Consider the following 23,759-nt stretch of genomic DNA (forward strand, 5'->3'; position numbering starts at 1 on the left):
AAATAAAGTAGAATAAAAATATGTAGCAAATAGTTAAAGATTGTTTCTACATCAGATCATGTTTGTTGTAGTTTGGGTCATCCTTGATACAACTGACTGCAACAAAAATACCTAAAATGAAACAAAACATTTTTGCTGCTTCAGGCTCCAAATGTAGCTGGTATCCCTACTAGAACTAGGAACTAAAGTTCTGAAGTTATCATACTACTTATATTCAAAGTTCATTCAATTCAAAGAGAGTGCTTCAAACAACTCCTATTATGTCCCAGATGGATGCTAATACCAGGACAGAAATAATAAAAAATCCTAAAAATTACCTTGTCTTTACAGGTCTGTTTAATCTACAAGTACTCAGATCTCTAGCCAGTCTGCTCAGGCGCATTTAACTTTCCCTTTCCACACCTTAACATGATTGAAATTTCTGAAAATTTAGCCAAAAATTTTCAGTTGATGTTTTTGTAAAAACATCATCAGCAATTTTCCACCGGCTCATTCCCCACAACTACTTATCTTCAACCCTTGTACCACTTGTACCTAAACACTCAGCAAAGAGTAGAAAACAGGCTGATCTTCCTTGCATCCCTCTCAATATTTGAAACAAATGCAAACTGTGAAAACCAAAATAACAATACTGTCTGAAGGTGGTAACGATCTGACAAAATTATAGTTAAGAACCTGTATGCATAAACAATTTTTAAGATGAGATTCACCATAGTCTTCACACTTTTGCCACTGAAGCTGCTTAAACCATTTTTAGCTGCTATTGCTTAAGCTCTGAAAGTGGAGAGTTTTAGTAACTCAGATTCTGAATTGTTGACTGTTTATCCCTGACAAATTTTGAACACAACCTCACTGGCATCCATTGACCTAAAAATATACCCCAGTAATTCAACAGAACTGCTTGCTTACAGCACCAGTTAATTTCAACCATTATGTTTGCAACATAAACCACTGGTAAACAGGATGATGATTGATTGATTGATTGATTGATTGAATTACACTGAACCTGATAAGTAGCCCTGAGATGGCTATTGTTTAATCCAATCACTTTGTCATCACAACAATGAGATACAAATGACTATTCATACCTTAGTATAATTACAACAATACAACAATATTATTCAGGCTTAACCTGCATTGATTTCTATAACTTTTAACTTTATGAACATGAACATGAGTCTGTTTCTCTCTTGTTAACAGAAACACACTTTTGAAACAAAAAAAAACTCTGAGAGTGCCTATACACTTTTCTAAAATAGAGAACTAGAGAGTATGGCTAATGGGAATGATTTAGTTTTTCTTCCTTTCTGTGGTTTGGATTCAATTATCTCTACAGCGACATTCACTGTTTCCAAAGAAAGATGGCTGCTTATTAGGAGCATTCAGGGTTTTCAAAGTGTCATAATGTATATAAATCTGAGCCATCCATTCATTTTGATTTATTTACATGCATTTTTTCTTTTTGGTCATTTTACATAGAACTTGCAAGAGAATATTTGTTATACAGAGCAGTACATATTAATTTTGCAAGGATTCCCCAAATCATGTGCGTTACATCAAAAGACCTGGTGTTAGGGTAGTAACATCACAACCTTGCAGTTGTTTAGCACATATAAGCAACCTAGACAACAGAACTTAATGAATTAATTTACATCTACCAAAGTGCTAAAATGCTACAGTTCTTAGTTGTACATAAATTGCAAATTTGGGGACATCTGACTTGAGAGCCGAAATTTAAAAAGTTTTATCTCTTTTTCCGTAAATATTGCCTCAAAATGTCATTACTGATGCTCCATGGAAGCAGCTTTCTCATTTGTTTTGGCAAAAGTCTGTGGATACATAAACTAGAATGACAGATATTTCTACTTTGTCAGAAAACTAAAATACAACTGGAAGCAATAATGAAGTTGGATTTATCAATCGAATGCCTTGAAGAGTTCAGCCATATACTAATCTTTGCACAAAACCATCTTCAGAGGGAAAATAAAAAAAGATAAGCAAAAAACCCCTGTTGTCAGAATTCAGACTGTTCATTTAAGCAAGCCCTAACTATGTTAATAAGGAGGTTAAGACTATGGTCATCATTTTTTAATCTTTGTGAAAGATGTGTAAGTAATATGTGCACCAGTCTCCTATTGGAGTTAGTGATAAATACTAAACTTGATTATCCAAAGTAAGATTAAAAGAAAGTGAATCCACAGTAAGATCCAAAGAAAAATTTAAAGCGTCCAGATGAAAAAATTACTTGCTTGGTAGTGAGAACTGATGATGATGATGATGATAGATGATGATGACGACAATGCATATTGTTCACGATCAATAATTTTCTGATGAGTACCTTAGGAGGAGCATATAAATTTTCAAATCCTTAAAACATACACAAGCTAAGTTCAATATCACTTGCTAGAAGCAAAAAAGTTTTGCTTTTCTTCGGATTATCTATATCAGCAGGGATCAATCTCTCAATTTTTCAGCCCCAGGAATGGTTTTCTATTAAAATATTCCAAAGTATCCTGTGCCATTTTATAACTATTCCTACTTCTTGGCACAGTCATGATACCAGATAATTGATAAGATAATGAAGAGGAACTAGTAGCATGAGGAATCCATTATTAACATATTGTGTATCCTTACACAACCATATTTAGGTCTTCATCTTGTAATCATGCCTCTACTTGCCTGAGGGCAAGCATGGCTAATCCTCAGGACTAATGACATAACTCTGCTTCCAGGTACAAGCCTCACCACACCTCTGATAAGACAAAACTTGCTCTGGACACAAGGGGAGATTTGCTAAATTTTGCTGTAGCAAAGCCCTTCCTATCTTGCAAGTTTCTTTCTAGGGCCTTAAAAAGAGATTCAATAGTTGATGGAATCTTATTTTTGTTGGCTTTAATAATACAGTTTAAAATGCTGTTTGGAACAAAATATTACCCATTTTATGTGTACTTGCTTTGATTACATAGAAGGAACTGTTCTGATTACACAGCGAGAAAAGTGAAAGAGTAAAGTAGAGCAATGAAGTTTAAGAGTTCATTTATTTGATAGTCGCTGGTATACAGATTACAGTGGCAAATTTTTCAACTCATCAGAATTTCATATGAAGAGATACAAACCACTAATTAAGTTAGAGGAATCCAAGTCCCAGTTATACATAAACTACATAGATGAAAATTAGAGGAGCATCTGCTCGGGCTGGAATATTCACAATGCATAAAGCAGTAAGTGTGTGAACAACCAAACACTCAGAAAATGCTGAAAGATTTTGGAACAGTTACTATAATCCATGAACTACAGAGGTACAAGGAAGAGTGGCTGGAAGAAGTTCTTACTTCACCACATTTCTGAATATACCAATTTTTTATAAGATTGTTCCTAAAAACAAAGAAGAAATAATCAAGGATTAAAACAAAAACAAATGTAAACACCTATTTACTTTATATTCTAGCAGACAGACTGTTCTTTAGGAATTACCAATAAGCTTCATACACACCATTTTAATCACAAAAATTAAGTCTGCTGTTGTATGAAAAACTCTGCTGCCGATTTGTAGAGAAATCATAAGAATCATACTGAAATAGACTTCACTTGATTCATTATAGAACATACTTTTAAAAAAGAGTATTTTCATAACCTAAGCATTATATATATGTAATGATTTCACATAAGTAGGTATATATAAGCCAAAAATTTAGTATTTATGATCACAGAAGTATGAATTAAATAGTTACCTTTCACAGACAACCCTTTTTCACACTACAGAAAATCCTAAAACAAAAGCACAGTAAATTTACTAAAAAAAAAAAACTAGAGCCATTGCTCTAGTTTTAAATGGTAACTAAGGAAGTCTCTCTCTACCACTCAGGGAGTGCAAATGCTCATCAAAACCAAACACGAAATACCTATAATGCATTATTGCATTAAGGGAGACCCTGGTTCCAGCTCCCACCTCTAGGCTCTTAGTTCCACAAGAATCTTTACTGCAAAGAAACCTGCTGACCTTTTCTTAATCCTGACAGATCTGCTGTGTGCTGAGTGACTTTGAAATTCAGTAATAAAAATGCCTTGAGGCTCAAAAAGTCCCTTTTCATTAGGACACAAAATTCCACTCATGTTCACCTGTAAAAAGAACCATTAAAAATGAAGAATAATTTAAAACTTTTCCTTCCTTCCTTCCTTCCTTCCTTCCTTCCTTCCTTCCTTCCTTCCTTCCTTCCTTCCTTCCTTCCTTCTCCTTTTCTTTCCTTTTCTTTTGTATTTTTCTAAAAAACACTGAAAATAATCTAACAACCAAAACTACACTCTTTCTGGGGCCAGGCTTCACAGTACTAAAGAAGGAGCAGCTACATTTAGTAACTTGGATACATCTTGGAATTTGCAAAATAAAGCAGAAAAGGCAGACTTTGCAATGGAAATTATAATAAATTATGGTGGTTTTATTTTTATATTTTTTTTAATTAACTTCTCCAGAGAGAATAGGTTGTGTGCTTGTGTTTCATAAAGCTCAATTCTTCTTACATGAAACAAAATGCTTGATTTAATATTTTTCTTAAATGTTGAGTTCAGTCATTTATTTTTGCTGATCACTGCCAATTAGGTATCCAATCTTGGTTCAATGTACAGTAGTTTTATAGCACAGTAACTCCAATGCCTTTCAAAAGTTCTACACCTGGGTAAGGGACTAGAATAAAGACCACAGATGTAATTAAATTGTTTAATTTAGTTACATCCTAGGGATTATACTTTATATCCCAGAAAAAGGATATTCAGATTCCTATTTCCGTCAACTTTCTCTAGCTTCGTTTATGAAAATCTGAGCGAACATCCAATATCATGCTTACTACCTTCTACTCACCATTTTACAAAATGGCAACCATAACAACCTGAAATCCTGAAAACCTTGAAGGAACAAGGTTTCTGTAATTTTTTTCAACACAGCCCATCTATCTAAATTTTATATCAAGCTTTTACCATTTAATACTTCCTATCTTATACTAGCTTTCCTTTGAATTACAAAAAATTCTCCATTTTCTTTGGTTATCTATTTATTTACCAAAATATAAATTTAGATAATGTTACCTATTACTGAAAACAGCTATAGTTTATAACATATAATCAGATCTTGGTAGTCCTGGACTCTACTCCTGCCCATCTGTAACTTAATGCAAAAATTATATTCCTAAATCCTGGCATCAAAAGCATCTAGGCTCTTCGTTGGCACCAGGAAAGCATATGTTCTTTAATTTTCAGTCACATAGGAAAATTAACTGGAAGATCTACACTGGACCTCAGCAGCTTATCTTATTTATATAATGGAAATGACAAACTAAACCCTTGAAGTACAGAAATGTTGCCATCTACAATGTAATGAAAGCAGGTTGCTGATTTTTGATCATAATAAAAGAAATTTAAAGCCTTACTAATTTTCTTATATTTTTCTACCATGGAACAGGAATATCCTTTCTATTTTCACACCGCTCAGTCTATGGCAGAGCATAAGATCGGAGATGATTAATAATAATAATAACAACAACAACAACAACTATTGGGAACAAAAACGGGCCAGTGTCAAAGGGTTTCAGAAAAAGCTGATGGCACAGTAAGAGTGCACGTCAGGAGTACGTCTTCCTGTCTATCACTAACTCCAATAGTTGCCTAAGGCAGAAAGGAGCTTACGTATGACCAAGTAAGACAGACCCCTGTTTACTCACTACAAAAAATGGGGATCCACAGCTGTGTATCTTCAAAATGATGCTTAGAGTCTAAATCAAAAGACTTCAACAGAAAACTGTTCTGTAACAAACTTTTTTGGTGTTATCTCTATATTGAAATTAATTACTTCTGTAATTACTACTGCTGACTTGAAAACTCATTCAAAACAAATTTTAAGTTCTGGGTTTTGTTTGATTCAAATCAGAGCCTGAAACACCAAAAAAATTAATGTCAAAATACTGTTAATCTATCTGTCAATAGATAATATATTTTTTAAAGACAGCATTCTGTCTTTAAATACAGTGTAGAAACCTGACCTCACCTGTAACATTTCTATTGGTACATCACCATGAATCAGAGACGACCTGTACTGCAATCTCCCCTAATATCTATAATAATCAGATAATTTAGTTCTACAATACATTTAATAGATACAATAAGGGATATACCTTACAAGGCTATATGTGGACTGAAACTGCCTGAACTTTAGAGATCCAGAAGATCACTCAAGCTTGAAGAGTTCATTTTCTAATGAAGAGTTAAATCACCAATTACTAAGTGAAGACATTCAAAAGCAATGTTAGTATATGGGAGATATTCTGAAATGACACTGCTACAGCACTATCCCTACATTAAATGCCCACTATTCTATCACTCCTGTTCGAAATATTTCTAAAAATCAATAGTCCCTAAAATTATGTTACGATTTTCAAGCTGTTTTTTCCCATTTGCTCTCAAAGCCAACTCATTCATCACTTTTAGAGCCACCAATACCAGTTTAGAATAAAAATTTCATCCCAGCCATTACTGCATTTCTTTCAAAAGCTTCCCTTAGCAAGCACAGGGTTTATGTGAAATACTGAATGCATGGGAAAGAAAGCTTGAGACGGAGTCTAAAAAGTCATGTTTTCAAAAATATTTTTTAAACATGCTTAGAATATTTTACACGAAATGTAGCATATTTGCTACACAATTTCAGTTTGTGATTATCATGCAGTCCTTTGAACAGGTTAACAGCAATGAAGGAAAGAAGTAATAATTTCTTCTATACACTGTTAAGAGTGTTTATAGTTCCAAAAGGGTTTTGGTTTAATCAATTTCATTTGAAGAAAAATAATGAAAAACAAGCAATATCAGCTAAACACCCTGAAAAATAGACAGTCTTGCACCTAGACAATGCAGGAGCAGTGGACTTTAGTGAACTACCAAGAATTAATTCTGAAGACAGTCACATAGGAAAACACAGACACAAGTTTTGGCCTTCTGAAACTTTGAGCAAGGCAGATCATCCAGCGCTGGAGCTGACTGGTGGGAGTTGATGTGGTTTCTTAAACTTTGGGAAACAAGTCATGTACACTCACATGCACAGATCTCCACTCCAGCTCCACTTCATTCCACAAGTAGGAGAACTAGAAACTACTTAGGGCATTATGCATATTGGGAATTATCTTATATCTGAGATTATGGGTGACTCCCACATCTGCCAAAAAAACATTAGCTGATCTACTGATGAATTTTCCAAAAATCCTTTCTTTGGAGAATTAAATTACCTTTGTAGATGCAGTAAAATCTAATCAGTGCATTTTCGGAACATGTTCCCTAGGTCTCTCTTTCTTATAAATATTAATGTACGAAATCAGGGGCCAAGCTGTCCCAAAATTCATACACTCTATGTATAAATTTAGAAGTCTTAATGTGGTATTAGCACACAGAAACAGTAAACATCACACTTGGCTTTTAATACATTTAAATGTTGAGCATTTTTAAGTAGAATACTCTCAAGGGACCTAATTAACCAAATGAAGATTTTTCAGATTAGCAAAGCAGCTAGATATGTAGATGAAAATACAGGCTAAGAAGTTTGAATTTGCACTAGTGACAAGCATATGCTTTAAGCTCTGCACTTTGTAGATGCATGAGGTGAAGTGACATTTATTTTCTTCTTTTTACTGGGTAGCTCCAGGTTAGATAAGGTTATTTCACATGAAAACAAAATATCATCTGTCAATTCTCCTATTTGTGATTACATTAACATAAATTAAACTGTTAGAACTAAACAACCTCTGATGCAGGATAGGATGACTCAAAATTGATTGATGTCTGGCATCAGATAGGCAAGATCTTGGCTTCCTGGTTATTCGGAAATTAATGACAGTGATTTGTTCATCAGATGACAGGTAGAATAAAATAAAAATTAAATAAATTTGAAATATCATAATACTAAACAATATGAATCAAATATGTCCAGTAAATGAAAATGGTTTCATCCACTCAGTAGATTAGCAAACATGTCTCCCCAAGAAATCACTTTGGCAGTTTAATTCATTAATCAAAGTCTTAGAAAGGCTGTTTAAAACTACCATGGCATCTATCATTAGAGCAAATATACAAGTAAATACAAATATTACTCTTTATTCTGAGTGAGCTCCTGGATGTATTTTTAATGCTACCATTCCTAAATGTTAGTCTCCCAAAGCAAACTTCTGTTGATATTTTAGTATGCCCCTAAAGGAAGGACCATGAACAGAGAATATGTCACAATGACAGAAAAAAATTCATCAGGGTATACATGATTGGAGCATTTTATGTATTCATAATAACTTCATTTTTTCTCAAATAAATCCCACTGAACAAGAACAGTACTAACAGGCATTTTAAAAGAATAATTTAAAAATAAAGAATATTTTTAAAGTGTGCTAACATGTTGGTATGTGTGCATATATTGTGTATATCTATTTACCTAATTCACTTATACATGTATGTACAAGAGTAAACGTGTATTTTTAATTTTAAAAGCTGCATCACTAGTTTTTGCTGCCTATTTCAAAGATGGGAAGACAGTTATTTTTCATATGCAAGCACAAAGCAAAACACTTTTTCATTCCAAGAAAAAGTTTAGCTTTTACTACTCTACATAAATATTTTGCATATACTTCTATTCTTCCATTGAATTGTATGAGAATGCTACAGATGGTTTGTCACATCTCGATTAGCTCATTTTTCACAATGCTCTTGTGACACTCTGTATCATTTACACAAGGTTTATTTGTCAAAATCCCATAGCACCTTTCTGACAACAGATGTTTTGAAATTCATCTTATTTTGCTTGGCAAAGACTTATTTTAATGGATGTGACAGTATGATTTCAGTGAAGAATTCACTGGTCATTTAACTCACTTTAGAAAAACTAAAACCAGACTCTGATAAATGTTCATTTTGTAACACTTATAATGTATTTTAAAGCAATCAGCCTTATAAAATGTGGTTTGTTTGGGTTTTTTTCAGAAATTATTCACTCTAAGCTACTCTGCATAAGATATTTAAATAATGACTTCGGCCTGATTGTTTCTTCAGTTTCCCTCTTAAATAGAATGCAACTTTGAATCCACAGGTATTCCATGTATCACTTTGTGCATCAGGAACATGCATAGCAGAACGTATGACAGTATTTTTTTCAGCAGGAATTCTTACAGATGAGCAGTAATTCTGAGACCTTAATGTAAACCAATGGACAAATATCACCATGTCTCATCATAAAGGAAAATAAACTCAGGGGTCTGATACTGCAGATTCTACTGGTGAGTAGCCCTTGTTCTGATTATTCTTGCTGAAATGTTCTGTGTCAGTGGTACAGGTTAACAGAGGAGTTATATTCTAATTCAGTTCTCTTATTCAAGGATGTGACAAAGTGCCTTATGAAAAATGAATGAATGAAAAAGGATGAATTCACAAGTCTCTTTAAAGCCCCTCCTCACCTTAAAAATGTTTGGCATCTCAGTGCTGTGAGGCAGTCATCTCCTCCTCAAATGGTAATATTGTCAAATACAGAGTTTTCCCCCAAATAAGAATGCACAGGTGGTCAAGCACAGTTGCTCAGTTAGCAAATCCCCCTAAACTTGTTTTACTGAAAAATATCATTTATAAAAATCCACCATCATATACCAGATACTCTAGTCTGCTAAAGCACACACAGACTGCTTAAAAAAAAAGCCACCATAGATGTTGCCACTGACATTTTCCTGCTCATCTTCATTGTATCCCTGTACTATCTAAAAATGGCAAGATTTAGCTTGCATTAGGAGTTTACTGCAAGAAAGCCATGTAAGAATAAAATTGTGTGGATTTTGTTGATTTATGCTTTTTCAAATGTGAGCCGTGATAAAGAAGGAGGAACAGGACAGTTCCCTGATTATGCTTCCTAAAATGATCTTCCGACCCAACCTAAAGAGGAACTGTAGTATACATACGAAACCACAACACATGGTGGCATTCTGTAATATAACAGAGGGTGGTTTGTACTTTATCATTGACTGGTAGGTATTAGCCATGTTTCAAGTGATACTTAACATTTTCACTCTTCATGATATAATCCTTTTGTTCTAAAAGTGCTTGTTTCCTGAGGACATAGAGTAAGTCATTACCATTTCTGAATGCTGTTGAATACCACAAAATTCAAAAACAAAGAAGTCACTGCAATACCATTGTACTTCTTTTATTTCTAGGGTTCTAATACAAAGTACTGGATAGAATGCAATCACCAAGGTACCAGTTTTCTCTGTTGACTCCTGGTCATCTTCCCTGAATAAGAACTGCCTGCAAAACCTGCTGGTCTGCATGGCAAGGCCCTGGCTGGCGATGGGCAACAGGCAGGTGGACCTGCACCTGGGTGCCCACAGGGATGCCGAGAAGCTCTCCCACAGCTGCCGGCTGTGCCTCACCTCTCACTGTGCTGACTGGGAAGTCACCGAGCGGCGGGGAGCGGGACCCCTTCACTACAGCCGGGCTGCACCTACCAAAGCCATATTGGTGGCTCAGTGAAGGGGCTGGCGAAGGATGGCCCCCGGACACCGGACACCCAAAGCGCCGTGCGCTCTTTGTCCTTCAGAGGGAAACACAAGCGAGACGGGGACGCGCGGGGAGGCGGGCAGGTCTCCCCGAGGGGCTTCCTGCCCGCAGCACACCTGTCGTGACCCACACCGGAGCCCCAGCGCAGATAGCCGGGCAGAAAGGCTGGCCCAGGGGGTCCCGACCGAAGGTCCGCCGGCTGCCGCCCTCCTCAGCCCGCGGATCCCTTCGCCCGCTGCCGGGGAGCAGGGAGCCGCCGGCTGGCGGGAGCGGGGGCGGCGCCCAGCCCGGGAAGTTTCTCGCCACAGGTTGCCCCCTCCCGCCCGCCCCCCGGGAGCCCACGGGCGGGCCCGGCCACAGGGACGCACCTTGGCGCCGCAACCGCCGCTTCTTGAGCCCGAAGATGCGGACCTTGGAGAAGATGTCCACCAGGTTGCCATTGCAGAGCCCGCGGTTCTTGTTGGGGCTGTTCCGCCTCCTGCTGGCCGAGGGCCGGTCCCAGTGCTGCTCCCTTGCCTGCCGCTTCTGGCGGATCAAGCCGCTGGCGATGGCCGCTGCCATGGCTGCTCGCCGGCTCGCCCACGCCGGGCAGGGAGGAGGGAGGCGGCGAGGCGCTCAGCCCCGGCGGGAACCCATCCCCGGGGGCGCGGGCGAGGGGGAGCCTCCTCCGGCCCGAGGCACGGCTGCGGAGGGGCACCGGCACCCTGCGGCCGGCGGGAGCTGCCGCCGCCGAGGGTCACCGCATGGGTGCCCCGCCGTCCCTCCCGCCGTGTCCCGGCGCAGGGGCACTTGCTCGGGCGGATGTCTGCGGGCGGGCTGGCGGAGCGGAGCGGCACGGAGCGAGTGGGACTCAGGGCAGAGCCGCGCCCGGTCGGGTCGGGTCGATCGGGTCGGGTCCGCCAGGCAGCGTCGCCTCCCGGGGCTGCCCCTCAGCCCCGAGCCGCCGCCGACCGCTCGCCCGCCGCTGCCATCGCCACGGCCGGGGCGGCTACCGCCGCCTCTTCCTGGCTCCCGCCTGATGATTGCCAAGTGCTTCAGAAATCAGCATCTGGAGAGAGCAATCTTCTTCTCCAGGGAGAGCTGTAATCACGGCTCCTCGGTCCCACCCCGCTCCAGCCTCCCCTACACACGCACGCACGCACACACACACACACACACAGAGGCACGCACCGCTGGAGCTTTTTTTGTCCTCCCCAAGGCGAGGGGCGGCGAGGGTGCAAGCAGTGGAGGAGTGAGAATGGGGAAAGGCAGAGGAATAAAGCACAGGGGGAGAGAGACGGAGGGACGGGGTGATGCTGATGTGGTTTGCTGGTGGGAGCCGGGAGGTTCCCGGTGGATCAGCCGCCAGCTGCCTCTGCCCCCCGTTAGGTTTCCGGGTGGCTTCGTGCGGGGCTCCCTTCCCAGGGTAAGAAGGAGGGCCCTACGCACTGGTGGAGGGGCGTATGGCCTTCCCCGTTCTCCTTCGCCCGCCCCGGCACACCGAGGATCCCTCGCAAGCACCCTCTCTCCAGCTCCCCGGCAGCGGCTCCCTGCCGGCCGCCCCCGCCGCCTCCAGCGGTGACACCGGCACTTGTCCCCGTCCCCAGGCGGGGGGAGCCGGGAGGCAGGGCAGACGGCTGAGGCGACACCGCGTTCCGCCAAGGGCACCCTGCCCCGCGCAGCCCCTCCGCCCGCCAGCCCGTCCGCAGCTGGGCAGGGGTGCCCGCCCGCCCCTCCTCGCCCCGCAATCCAGGAACGGAGAGAGCAGGAGGTGAAGTCTGAAGGGAGAGTGGGTTCTGCCTCATGGGAAGGTTTTAGAGCCGTGAGGGAGAAGCACACCTACGGGGCTGAGGGGACCTTCAACCCAAATATCAAAGGGATTACATAGGGCACCCACAAATAGCCACAGCAGGTGGATTTATCGATCACCAGCACCGTGTAAAATTATAGGCTACGTCTTGGAGCACTTAAGGAAGCACCAGCCAAGCTCACTAGACACAGAACACCTAAGAAGCATCTGCCCCGAGAAGTTCACAAGGCGCTGCAAATAGTAAATACCGTGTAAAATAAGACATCCCACTTCTTTCCTTTCATCTTTTTCTGTTGGCTTGGCTCCCTTTCCAAATAATGGCCCAAAGTTTTTCGTATTTACTTTCTGCAAGCCTAATGGTTAAACTTTCTGAAGTTTTAGCTAGCCAGAGGAAACTAGAGGAAGGAAACAAGCAGCTACACAGAAAAATATGCAGTTAGCCTATAAAGAAGGGCAGATGCTTGCACAGGCAGTTATCTATTTTTATACTGTTTTCACAATACTCTAACTTCTTATCAGATGGTTTTGGGGTTTTTGTTGTTGTTGTTTTGCTTTTTTTTTTTTTTTTTTTTTAAACAGGCTTGGAGGTGTAAATATTCATCCAGGAAAATTCACTGCTTTGCAATACAGAACCTAGTATGTAAGAATAGGTTCTTGTTTCAGCAGAGGATTCAGCTTCTTTGATATTGACCATTTTTCCCCTAAATCCTTTAATCTACGAAGTGCTATTTTTATACAAAGGGCAAAAGTGTATGGTGGGAACTCCAGTATACAGGGATTTTGTATTAATACTAGACCAACTAGGAACAGAACATGCACAATCGGATCTGGATAATACATTTTAATTCTATTTAAAAGTGTCTCTAAAGAGATTCAGCTCAGACTCATTGGATTTTCTATCTGGCAATTTTTACAGAGCAGCAATTTCCTTACAACGGTTACAATTGCCTTAACTAATGCAATTAGACAGAGAGGTGATTGTTGTTTAAAAATTTTAAATTTCAGTGTAGTATTTTTGCATACTGCTTTCTTTTTCCTTCCTTCTCAAAAGTGGACAAGACATGGTGTTGCCTTCCCTCGGACCCCTCAAGAGGGAAGCGCTCCTCCGAGTGCCGCCCCAGTGGGCGTCCCCCTGCCCCGGCCCTGGTCCCGTGCCGGCCGCCTTCCCTGTCCCGGTCTGTTTCTGCCTGCAGCACCACGGACAGCGGAGCAGAGACCGGCCGCGGTTGGCACAGGGACATCCCGTCCCTGCCGTGGGCGAGCTGACAGGACATAGCCCAAAGTCAGCTCGACTTGGCTGCTGGCTCCGAACAAAGGAATGAATGAGAGAGAGTAGAGTGAAATAGAGGCCAGCCACCCACTATCTCTCATTTTCTCAGGAATGCAGGGCTATGATACATACATATAGCCCTAACATTTGCATGAGAAACTCTCTCCAAAAAGGTGTGGGTCCCAAGTTCCTCTTTATAGTATCCGATGATGCTATGCATTATATACCATCTACTACTGTTGTTCCTTTTCTGTGTTTTCCTTCAAATACTGGGCCTTTGCCAAAACACACATTTCTCAACAACATGATGCTCAGGGTGATGGCAAAGAAAGGCAAGAGAGAGGGTGAAAACGGGCGGTGTGCTATAGACAAAGAGAAATGTGTTTCTTACTTTTTACATTAAAAAAAAAAATAGCTTTGTACTCACATCTCAGAAATGCAGAGCAGTTGTTTACAGCTTAGGGTTTTACAAAGAAAACTCAAGAGAGCCATCTGGTGTCCTAACCTGTGATAAAATGTGTGCAATTCGAGTCAAAGCGAAGGTTCTGCTAACAGATGGATTGTACAAGTATGAACATATCGGCTACCTTATAGACTAGGAACTGCATGAGATTATGCACTTAGGACAAATGGAAATATCTTAATTATGACATTTTCTACATTAAAACAGAGTTTTATTTCTGATTAACAAAATTCGGGATATGAAAACAAACGATTAAAAGCCAAAGAGGGGGTGAAGAGATTTTCAGTGCTTTCTATTCTCCCATCTGTTCATTTCTAACTGGTAATTTATTACGGATTTCAGGAGTTTTCTAAAACAAAAACATTACAGAATCTGTAAAATTGCTTTCTTGGACGAATTTTAGAGTAAAAAATTCAATGTATATAAAGTGTGCATAAAATGCTTGCTTTATTATATGCTAGGGTATGAAGCATTATTATTCCTTAATTTACTTTTTGCTGTATTACTGGGAACAAGCCATATTACATGCCAGCTAATTTAACATGTACATTTCAATGTGATCTTTTCAGGCATCAAAGTTCAATATTAAAATATATGTCATTGATATTTGTGTATATGCATATACTAGATATACATAAAATGCTTTTTTAATAACTTCCATTAGGAAAAATGGTATTCAATGCTTTATAGTCTATCATAACCTAGATCCATATGCTACAAAATTTGTAGAACTTAAAATGTCATCCTTATACAGTATGTGCAGTGGGAGTTTTATTTTTTCTTTTTTTTCACTTATTATATGTTTTGCAATAATTTGGATGATGTTACAAGATGCAGAGTAATATCTGGTCAATGCAGACATTAAAACTTTACAGAGATCTTCCTTTCATAAACCATTTCGATATAAACAAAAATGTACAGGTATGTACCCATGAACGCACATTCCACCCAAATTTTCTCCTCCCAGATATCCTGAAACTGTTCTTGATATCAAAACCAACCAAAATAAATCAAATAAAGGTGAAAGTTCTTACAAATATATTTTCTACAAGTGTAAAATGCCAGATTATAATGCTGCTATTAAGCATGTTTAAGTTTCATGAACTCTACTGAAGTTTTTATTGCACTTACTTGCCAACACTAGGGCACACACAGCTCACTTGTCCAGTTAAATACACTAGAAGATGATGAGGTAAAGTCAGCTTACATTCTAGAAGTCATTAATAAAGTATAGTGAATCTAGATGTTCTTTCAGACTTTACAGAGTTGAAGATTGTTTCATGTCTTTGAAAATGTTTGTCTTTTTTGTTTCGAAGATGTTGTGTGCTATAGTTGCAAAAAATATTAGCACCTTACTCCTTTTACTTCCACCCAAAGTAGAAAGGAAAGTCTAGGGGTAAAAGTACCAACTTAGGCCTAGCAATTGAAAGGCATGCATAAAACTACATCTAGACCACTGGGAAAATTTAATATTCCAAGAAGAGACATTTCAGGAGTGGAAAAATCACTTGTTTCTAAATTGTGATGGCTTTATTTAATCATCCTTATAGTGCTTCTGATAAGACTGCAGACTGATTCCCAAAGTACTGTTTCCAGCTGAAGTTGTGATTCTGATTTGTTGGTTCTGATAAAAAAATGTATTGAAGGTTGCTGGTAGTTTTAGTGGACCATAATTAAACTGTCTAAATTCAAGGTACATACTAAGACCCCTCCACTCCCCAAAATATCATAAGAAAATGTGATACAGTCCTACAAATAGGATTATTCATGTAATTGCAAACTGATATCTTCCCAGGGCACACAGTGTGTATATATGGGGGAGGATGGGTGTTGGCAAGCAATAGTTCTTGATTTAATTCTCTTGAGGGAAAAAGATGGAGCAAGAGAAATAACTTAACGACTTGAACAAGGTGAAATATATAATCTATGGCTTACTCTGTAGGTAGGTAAGCGTTTAATTATACAAAACTGAATGAGCTAGAAAAACGTTCGTCAGCTTAAAAGATCACATTTTTCATGAGCATACCAGTATGAACATATTAAAACATAGATAATAATTCCCTTTTCAGATATTTCATGTGCATTCCATGTTTATCATAAGACTAGTATGGTATGTTTGTGCAATGAGCTGCAAAGAGTTTAAATGAGGTCAGTTTTATATGTTCTTGTATATTCATATGGATATAATTCTCCTTATAAGTTATTGTTAATTTCTCAAAAGTGAATTTAGTATGAAGCACTGAAATTTGAAATCCTTAACACCCTGAACACTTGATGGTCATTGATTAGACTTTGAAGAACATTAAGAACAAAGTTTGTTAAACATGGTGATATACTTTGCAGAATTTGGATTTCTATCCTTTCGCACTTCTCTGTATCAAAAGCACTCAGCTTTCAGTCTTAGCATTCACAATGCACTCAAAGAGCCAAAATCATACCTATTAAAATTTACTAAATACATAGAAGGTCTTATGGAGTCACTTGTTTAAATAGGTCAGGTGAATCCGTTTAATTAAAACAAAAGTAAGCTTCCAATATGTTGGTCAGAGGACTGCACATATTTCAGCCAGCTTCTTCACAGGCTGTGGACTTACTTGATCTTATGTATCCAACTCATAAGAAAAAACATTAAAACATAATCCCTGTATATGCAAGAATAAATTAATGCACCATGTAAGGAAATCCTGCATTAGATGACTGGTTATGCAGAGAACATAACCATCCAAATATGTAACACTGCCTATAGCAGCTCAGGTGCAATATTTCTTCTGCATTGACCAGTGATATTTCTTTCACGTATTTCCTAGGTACATCTGTAACTCACAGGACTGAGTACCTCTACACTAGATATTGCCTTACTCTTTAGACATTACATAATTCTCAGATTGCTTGGGGTTTTTTTTGCTTTTTTTGACTTTGCTGTCCCCCTTCCCTTTCCAATGACAAATTGCACTGATTATCCTGTAGTAATGAGTCTCATGAGTAGTGCTGTGTCAAGTGAAACACCTGCTTTAATTCAGAGTTTCATTTTTTATTCCATGGGCTAACTCTTCATCCTTCAACAAGGGAAAAAGGCGGATAAAGATTCTTAATGCTATTTTTAACAATTGATCTTTCATCCAGATAAGATGTATGATTACATCTGCTAACTTTTAGCACAGCTCCTGTGACATCTTTCATGACTCTTCCTGTTTTTCACTCCACCTGTCCTCTATTTCCAATACCACTTCTTTTCAGACCAGGTGAACAAAAGAAACCAGCTGGATTGACAGGAGTATTTGAACAGCACACAGATCATATAAGGATCTCCAAAATAGCTCTCCCAGGCCCAAAACTTAAACCCATTTAGTCTCTTTTAAACAGTTAACAACAGAAGTGAAGGAAGAGAAACATAAAAATAATCAAGATCACTTCTAGTGTAAAATCTGAAAAAGTAATTAATAATTAAATACATTGTGGTTTCTGCAGTGACATATATAAGATTTTACCTTTAAAAATGAAATAGTCTCTACAAAGAGAGGTTAGTAATAACTAATAACAGATACACATTACCATTAATTTTGTTCCTACTGAAGCTAGTAGTAGATCTGCCACCAGACTGCTTCAAACAAGGCTCTGGTGACACAAGCCAGAAAAAGGACTTTAATTAGAGAAAAGCAAACATAAACACACCCCTCCCCCCCCCCCCCCCCCCCCCCCCCCATCTTTAGTCCACACAGCTGCAGAGAGCAGTTTAAGATTTAGAGGCCTAAAAACAGCATGGAGAGCTTCTTCATTAATATGCACGGCTTAAGCCAACATCTGTTGCATTTACTTATCTAGGCACAGCAGGACTTGTCTGCTTTGCCTGACTTCTGAAACATGCAACAGACTTTGCTGTTATCCTCTCAAGTAACTGGAAGTCTCTGTAAGGTGAGTCTGCTTAATTTTGTTCTACAGAAACAAAAGAAATACTGTTCCTAAGAAATTTGGTCTCTACAGTGAATTTGCTCTGGAGTCAGTGCAGCTGGCAGAGCATGTAAGTTGCTATACCTGTTTCAGAATACTCTCCAGTGGGGATTTCCTACACTTAGAGCATATTTACAAGTGGCTTTCTTGCTTTCCCTGGAACAAATGTGAAAACACATGACAATATGAGAAAAAAAATGTGCAATATTTGTGAACCTTAAGAAGAAGGGAAGTGTTGGATTTTGACCATCTCACAGAGATCCAGGAGAAAAGGCACTTAATATCCATTAAAATAAACTACTGATAAGAAAAAACAGTATGAACAGAGATGTATATAAATTGCTGTCTTGAGAAGCACAAGGATGATTCCCCTCAAAATACATCTAATAATCTTTTAAGTATAAAAAGTGATTTTAACCAGTGACAGGAAGAACTGGAGCATGTCTGTCCATGCTTGTGAATGCACACATGAACATACAAACACACCCAACAACAACACTTTGTTTCTTGGAAGAAAGCATGAAACACACTCCCTGCCAAATAATCTAGGAAAAAATAGTTTTATTTTCTGCTATGTGACCTAAAATTGACAGTGTGATTAATTTCACAAAATAACTTTCAGATAGTCATCTTTGTTTGCAATTCTTCTACCATTTATTTTTGAATACCTTTTGCTTTGCAATCCCTTTCATACTATTTTTGAGACATTTACAAGGAAAAAAAAAAACCCAAAACTAGCATCCTGTTCTTTTCTTATTCAAGAGGGAAGGTCATCTTTGGGTACTGAAGTGAGAAAATGTAGATATAGAACAATTCTGGTTCATCCAATGTTCATCCAAAGGGTAAGCCTTGATCTCCTCTCAGATCTAATCACACAGATATGTCCCTTCCTTTTGGGGTTCAAACACAACTAATGTTCTCTGAAAAAAGTCCCATACTGTGTTCCCCTTTCCAAACAAACAGAAAATTCAGTACATTGTCTAATACTTTTATTGAATGCAGTAAATTGATGACAGATATAAATCCCTGAAAAGCAAGTATGCCTAGCTTCTTTTTAGTTAATCTAGACTTTCAGAAGTATCTGACATGCTAATATAGTTTATATTAGCATAGGAACAGATTTTTGCTTTCTCCCCCTCAATGTTTCTTTCACTCTGTATTATTTTCTTTGACTGAAAGATTTTCTTTGCACTAACACAATATTGTTAAGCAACAAATGCAAAGAAATATTATCTATTACAAAAAAAGCCACGAGGAAGCTTTTCAGATATCAGCCTTCTCTTTTCCTCTCTTTGATAAACAGTTAATTCAGCTCTAGCTTCATCACCAGTGGTACTTCCTATATCAGCACATTTCCATTTTACTTCTTCCAAAACAAAAAAATTCATTTCTTCTATACTTTTTTATGTATTTGAAAAAGTCTAACAAAACTAGTAAGGAGTTCTTTGACCTAAAGAGAAAAAAGAAAGAATTTAAGAACTTCTGTTTGCCCATCTTGTTACTTATATGATCCTAGAACATCAAGACAAAGTTCATAGACTTTTGCTATCTTTTTACTTATTTTGTAGACCTGATAGAATAGAATGAATACTAGAATTATTTTTAAATCCTGAAAAAATTGCAGTACCTGCTCATGTTACTGTGGTGATATTCCTGGCTATTAGTTCAAATACCACAGCATTTATTATTAGTGGTAATAGCATGAATACTTCTAACATAGTGACCTGATTTTACAATCCAGTCTTACGAACTCAATACAAAATATCTGACAATTAAGACAACTCATCAAAACCTTTCAACATCGTATCTCTCTAATGTGCAGTGCAATTATCTGATTTGCCAGCAGTGGACACTGTTTGTCTAGTTATTCATGGATATATTGACTGAGGAATATCTTGCTACACATATTGGCATATTTTTGTTTTATTACTTGCACTGCAAGTAATAAACAAAAAACTTGAGTTATTTGTACCAGACACAAGCTGAGTAAAAATTGTGTGGTAGGAATATTTTTCAACATCTGTGTAATAGCATACTACTTTACATACTATTTTTAAGTAACTTTAGGAAAAATAGACTTATTCACATGGTTTTGGTTTTTTTTTAAATCATCATAATTTCAAGTTGTAAAAGATGTTTTGATATAAAAAAATAAACAATTCTTTGCTTGTATTTTTCATAGACTTATGGTTATGAGAATGAAACTGTACAGCCTTTGCATTGCTTCTACAAAATTCTTGCAAATAATGAAATGAGCGAGCTAAAAAATTCTAAGGAGAATATTTACTTCAGTATATTGTACCATTTGTTTAATAATACAATTGTTCAGGATATGCAAAGGATATGTTTTACCCACTGATATTTTTACAGGCACTTTGAAGTTAAGCTGACGAGTAGGTATCTTGGGGTGACTTTATGATGTGTATCCCATATCGCTGCCCTATGCCCAGAAATTAATTCTTGTGCCTTTCTGTGCCTCTAAACTGAGCCTGAGAGGGGGAAGGAAAAACTGAGCAAAACTTTTTCAAAGCAGTTTGCAGCTTGTTCAAGGTCACACAGAGATGGCGACTTTCCCCAGCTGCGGCAGGGGAGCGAGGAAGCACCCGGCTTGCTGCCGCGCAGTCAGCTTTTGGCCAGTTGTTCAGTTTCTTTTTCTCTGGAGAGAGACTGAGAGTTGAACCTTTTTTTCCTTCCCTGGATTTTCGGATTTTCTCCCTTTTCTGCTGGACTGCTTCAATATCAGAACACATTGGGAGGACTTTCCACTGAGCACAGAGGGCCTGGCCCTGGGCCAAGCCCCAGCTCCGAGGAGACCAAAGGGAGGACTCTGACACTTTCCCAGGTTTTTTCTCCACAGCGAGAGATTTTATTATTTAGCATTATTATCCTTTTCCCATGTGTTTGTTAAATAAATAATTTTTATCTCCATCACTTTCCTTCAAAGAAAATTTATTTTTCCCAAACCTGGTGGGGGAGGGGTGGTTGTGCCTTCTCTCAGAGGATATATTTCTAAATTTGGCCAAACCGGAACAGTAGGTCTTTGGTTAGGATGAAAGAATAGATATCTATAAGACCAACATGAAGAGTTGCAGAAGGTTTAGTAGAAACAACCTAGCTAGTTGGGACACAGTTTCCATTAATCTTAAAAATAGAAAGAAAGTCTAAGCATTTTTAAAAAGCAAGGCACAGGTTTAATCACATATAACATTATCTTAGGCACTATTACAAAAGTTACAGCAATCACCTGCCTATCTCAGTATTCAAATGACTCATTAAGCTCCTCCCAAAATGCCTATCAGTCTAACACTTAAATAAATGCAGTTTTCATGTAAGAATGTCCAGTATCTTAATAGCATAATTAGCTCATTTTCTGCCTAATACAGCTGAAACCTCATAAACAGGGCCCAACAGTTTACTGCCAGTACCTGTACACGGGACTCCCACAAAGCCTACCACAACTATGCCTTTTGCCATATGAAAAGCCAGTTGTATTCAGTGGTAGGATCATTTGAGATCTGCCTAAGACTGCTGTGAAATTGCCTTCCAGAAATCTGGGAACTTCAGAAATATTGGTATGAGATCTGGGTTCTGTCAGGCTGTATTCCAGTCTCTGAAAACCTGGAGTATCCATCTGGTCAATGACTTTTTCAGTCTTTTATTTTGTGTATAAGTGACTTAGAAGCCACCAGTCAGTACACAAATCCAGGCAACAGAGAATGCTTGGACTAGACTGAGAGACTGCTGAAACTTCCTTCCACTCACATCAGCTCTTAAACCTGCTCAGCCTGTGACACCGGTCCCAAACCCCACTTTTCCCAAGCCATCCACCATAAAACTGAGCTTGCTACTGATGGACACGTGTCTCTTCAAACTCAATCCCTTGGGACAGATTTATTACGAGGAATCTCTAAGTATCCCTTGCATTGTCCTTTTATGTTAAGGTAGGTCTTGTATTTACAGAAGTAAATTAAAATTTATCACCCCAAGTCTCAGGGCTTTTTTACTTATTTCCAGCCTTAGTTTAAGCACTATGGAAACTTGATTTAGCTACAGATGTAGGGAGGAAGAGCTAAATTAATACCAGGAAACAGCTTGATGAGTGGAAGCTCTCTTTGATGCAATCCAAACTGTGCTCTGTAAATAGTAAATGAGAGGTTCTGGCTATGCTAGACTGAAAAGGAAGAACAGAAGTCATTAGAAACAGAACAATCTGGCAGCCAAATTGCTGTGAACCTTAGCTCCTTTGCTAGTATTCTCTCTCTAGAGACAAAACATTACTTTCTGGGCCTTAAAGCTCAAAGACAAACAATGTACATATCATAATTTTTTGTGAAGAAAAAGAAATCTTAAAATTACCGTTGCAGTTTTACACAAGGAATAAGGTACTATACCATTCTCTAAGTATCACTCATATAAGGAAGTTTTTTTGGATTTTGATATTGTGTCATACAAAATAATAGTGCTTTGATGCCACTCACATTTTTTAAATTAACCACTAAAACCTTGGATACAGGTAGATCAATTTTGCATTGAATCCATTTCTAAAATAAATCTCCTAATTGAAAAAAAAAAAAAAAGGTTACCAACAACAGCAGACCTGGATCTGAACAGCATATAGCTATTTCTAAATCTGATGGTTTTCTTTTTCCCAAGACAGAAAAACACTTCTGTTTTACAACAGGATCTTTTAACTGAAAATGTATGCAAAAAAAGGATGAAAAATATTTTTTCTGATAAGCGGTCTGGGCACAATTTTATGATTTTATTCAGCACATTTAAACATGTGGAGCTGTTGGCAATTTAAACCTTGACTGCTTCTTACATGCTTCAAATGACATGTGATTTTCTGAAGCACAGATAATCCTTACCACTTCCAGCATACTTTCACAATATTTATTTCTGATGTCCTTGATTTATGAACCATAATGAAGTTAATCTATCAATAGTCTACACAGGCTCAAATATGAATATCAGCAGTTACCTGACAAAGCTTAAGCAATTTAGTTCTCAAACTCTAAACATTTCTCCAAAGATCATCACAGGACATAACTTCTTATACTTTTACTTAAAAATATTTATTTAATAATTATACTTTAAAATGGCATAGATTTATACAAGAAATGAAACAGATAGTGACACAAAATTTTCCCACTGCCAAAAGTGAAATGTAAGACTGGAGTCTAGAAAACAAAACCTCAGATAGCCTATCAGGAGTGAATCTAAATGATAAGATAGGCACAATATGGAAGGGCATAAGAGAATGTTTCTTTAAAATTCCTCAGAATTTTTTTACAAGGATAGAGGAATTAAGTTCTTATATATGTATACTGACATGTGTGAAAACACACAAATGTGAGAGAGAAGAGAAAATAATATAAATTAAGATGTTATTTAAAGAAATCTGCGACCAGTTTAGTCATCTAAGCAAATTTCACATCTATCATTACTAAATGAAGACTGTTTTCTTGACTCCAAGTATTCTTGATTCCAAGAAAACAAATTAAGCTACAGAAAAAGCTTTTTGAACTGAAAGAACTATCTTTTGCAGACTGAAAAATAAATTGGCCATTTTTCTCTATGAGAATAATAGTATATGACAAAAATTGTCAGTAAATTTATTTATTACTTACTTATTTTATGAGTTAATTATTTAAAAAAAAGAAAGAAAAAAGTCTAAGACAATGATACTGTTACCAGTCAACAAACCTGATCTTACTGAAATGGAAATCAGT

The 23,759-nt window shown here is 38.1% G+C and overlaps 1 protein-coding gene across 4 annotated transcripts in view; it reads right to left on the bottom strand.

Moving 5' to 3' along the window:
• The window catches only part of FGF14 (fibroblast growth factor 14), a 383,911-nt gene that overhangs the window by 115,729 nt on the left and 244,423 nt on the right, over nt 1-23,759 (bottom strand). The window contains exon 1 of one of the 4 annotated variants that reach the window (XM_048295901.1): nt 10,926-12,066. The exons of the other annotated variants lie outside the window; for them this stretch is intronic. Coding sequence (XP_048151858.1) covers nt 10,926-11,118 — 193 coding nt within the window. The 5' untranslated portion in view covers nt 11,119-12,066. Of the gene's footprint in view, nt 1-10,925; nt 12,067-23,759 lie in introns of those variants that run through there. 4 annotated transcript variants of the gene reach the window in all.

This window comes from Corvus hawaiiensis, chromosome 2 (assembly GCF_020740725.1).
Source record: "Corvus hawaiiensis isolate bCorHaw1 chromosome 2, bCorHaw1.pri.cur, whole genome shotgun sequence".
NCBI lineage: Eukaryota > Metazoa > Chordata > Aves > Passeriformes > Corvidae > Corvus > Corvus hawaiiensis.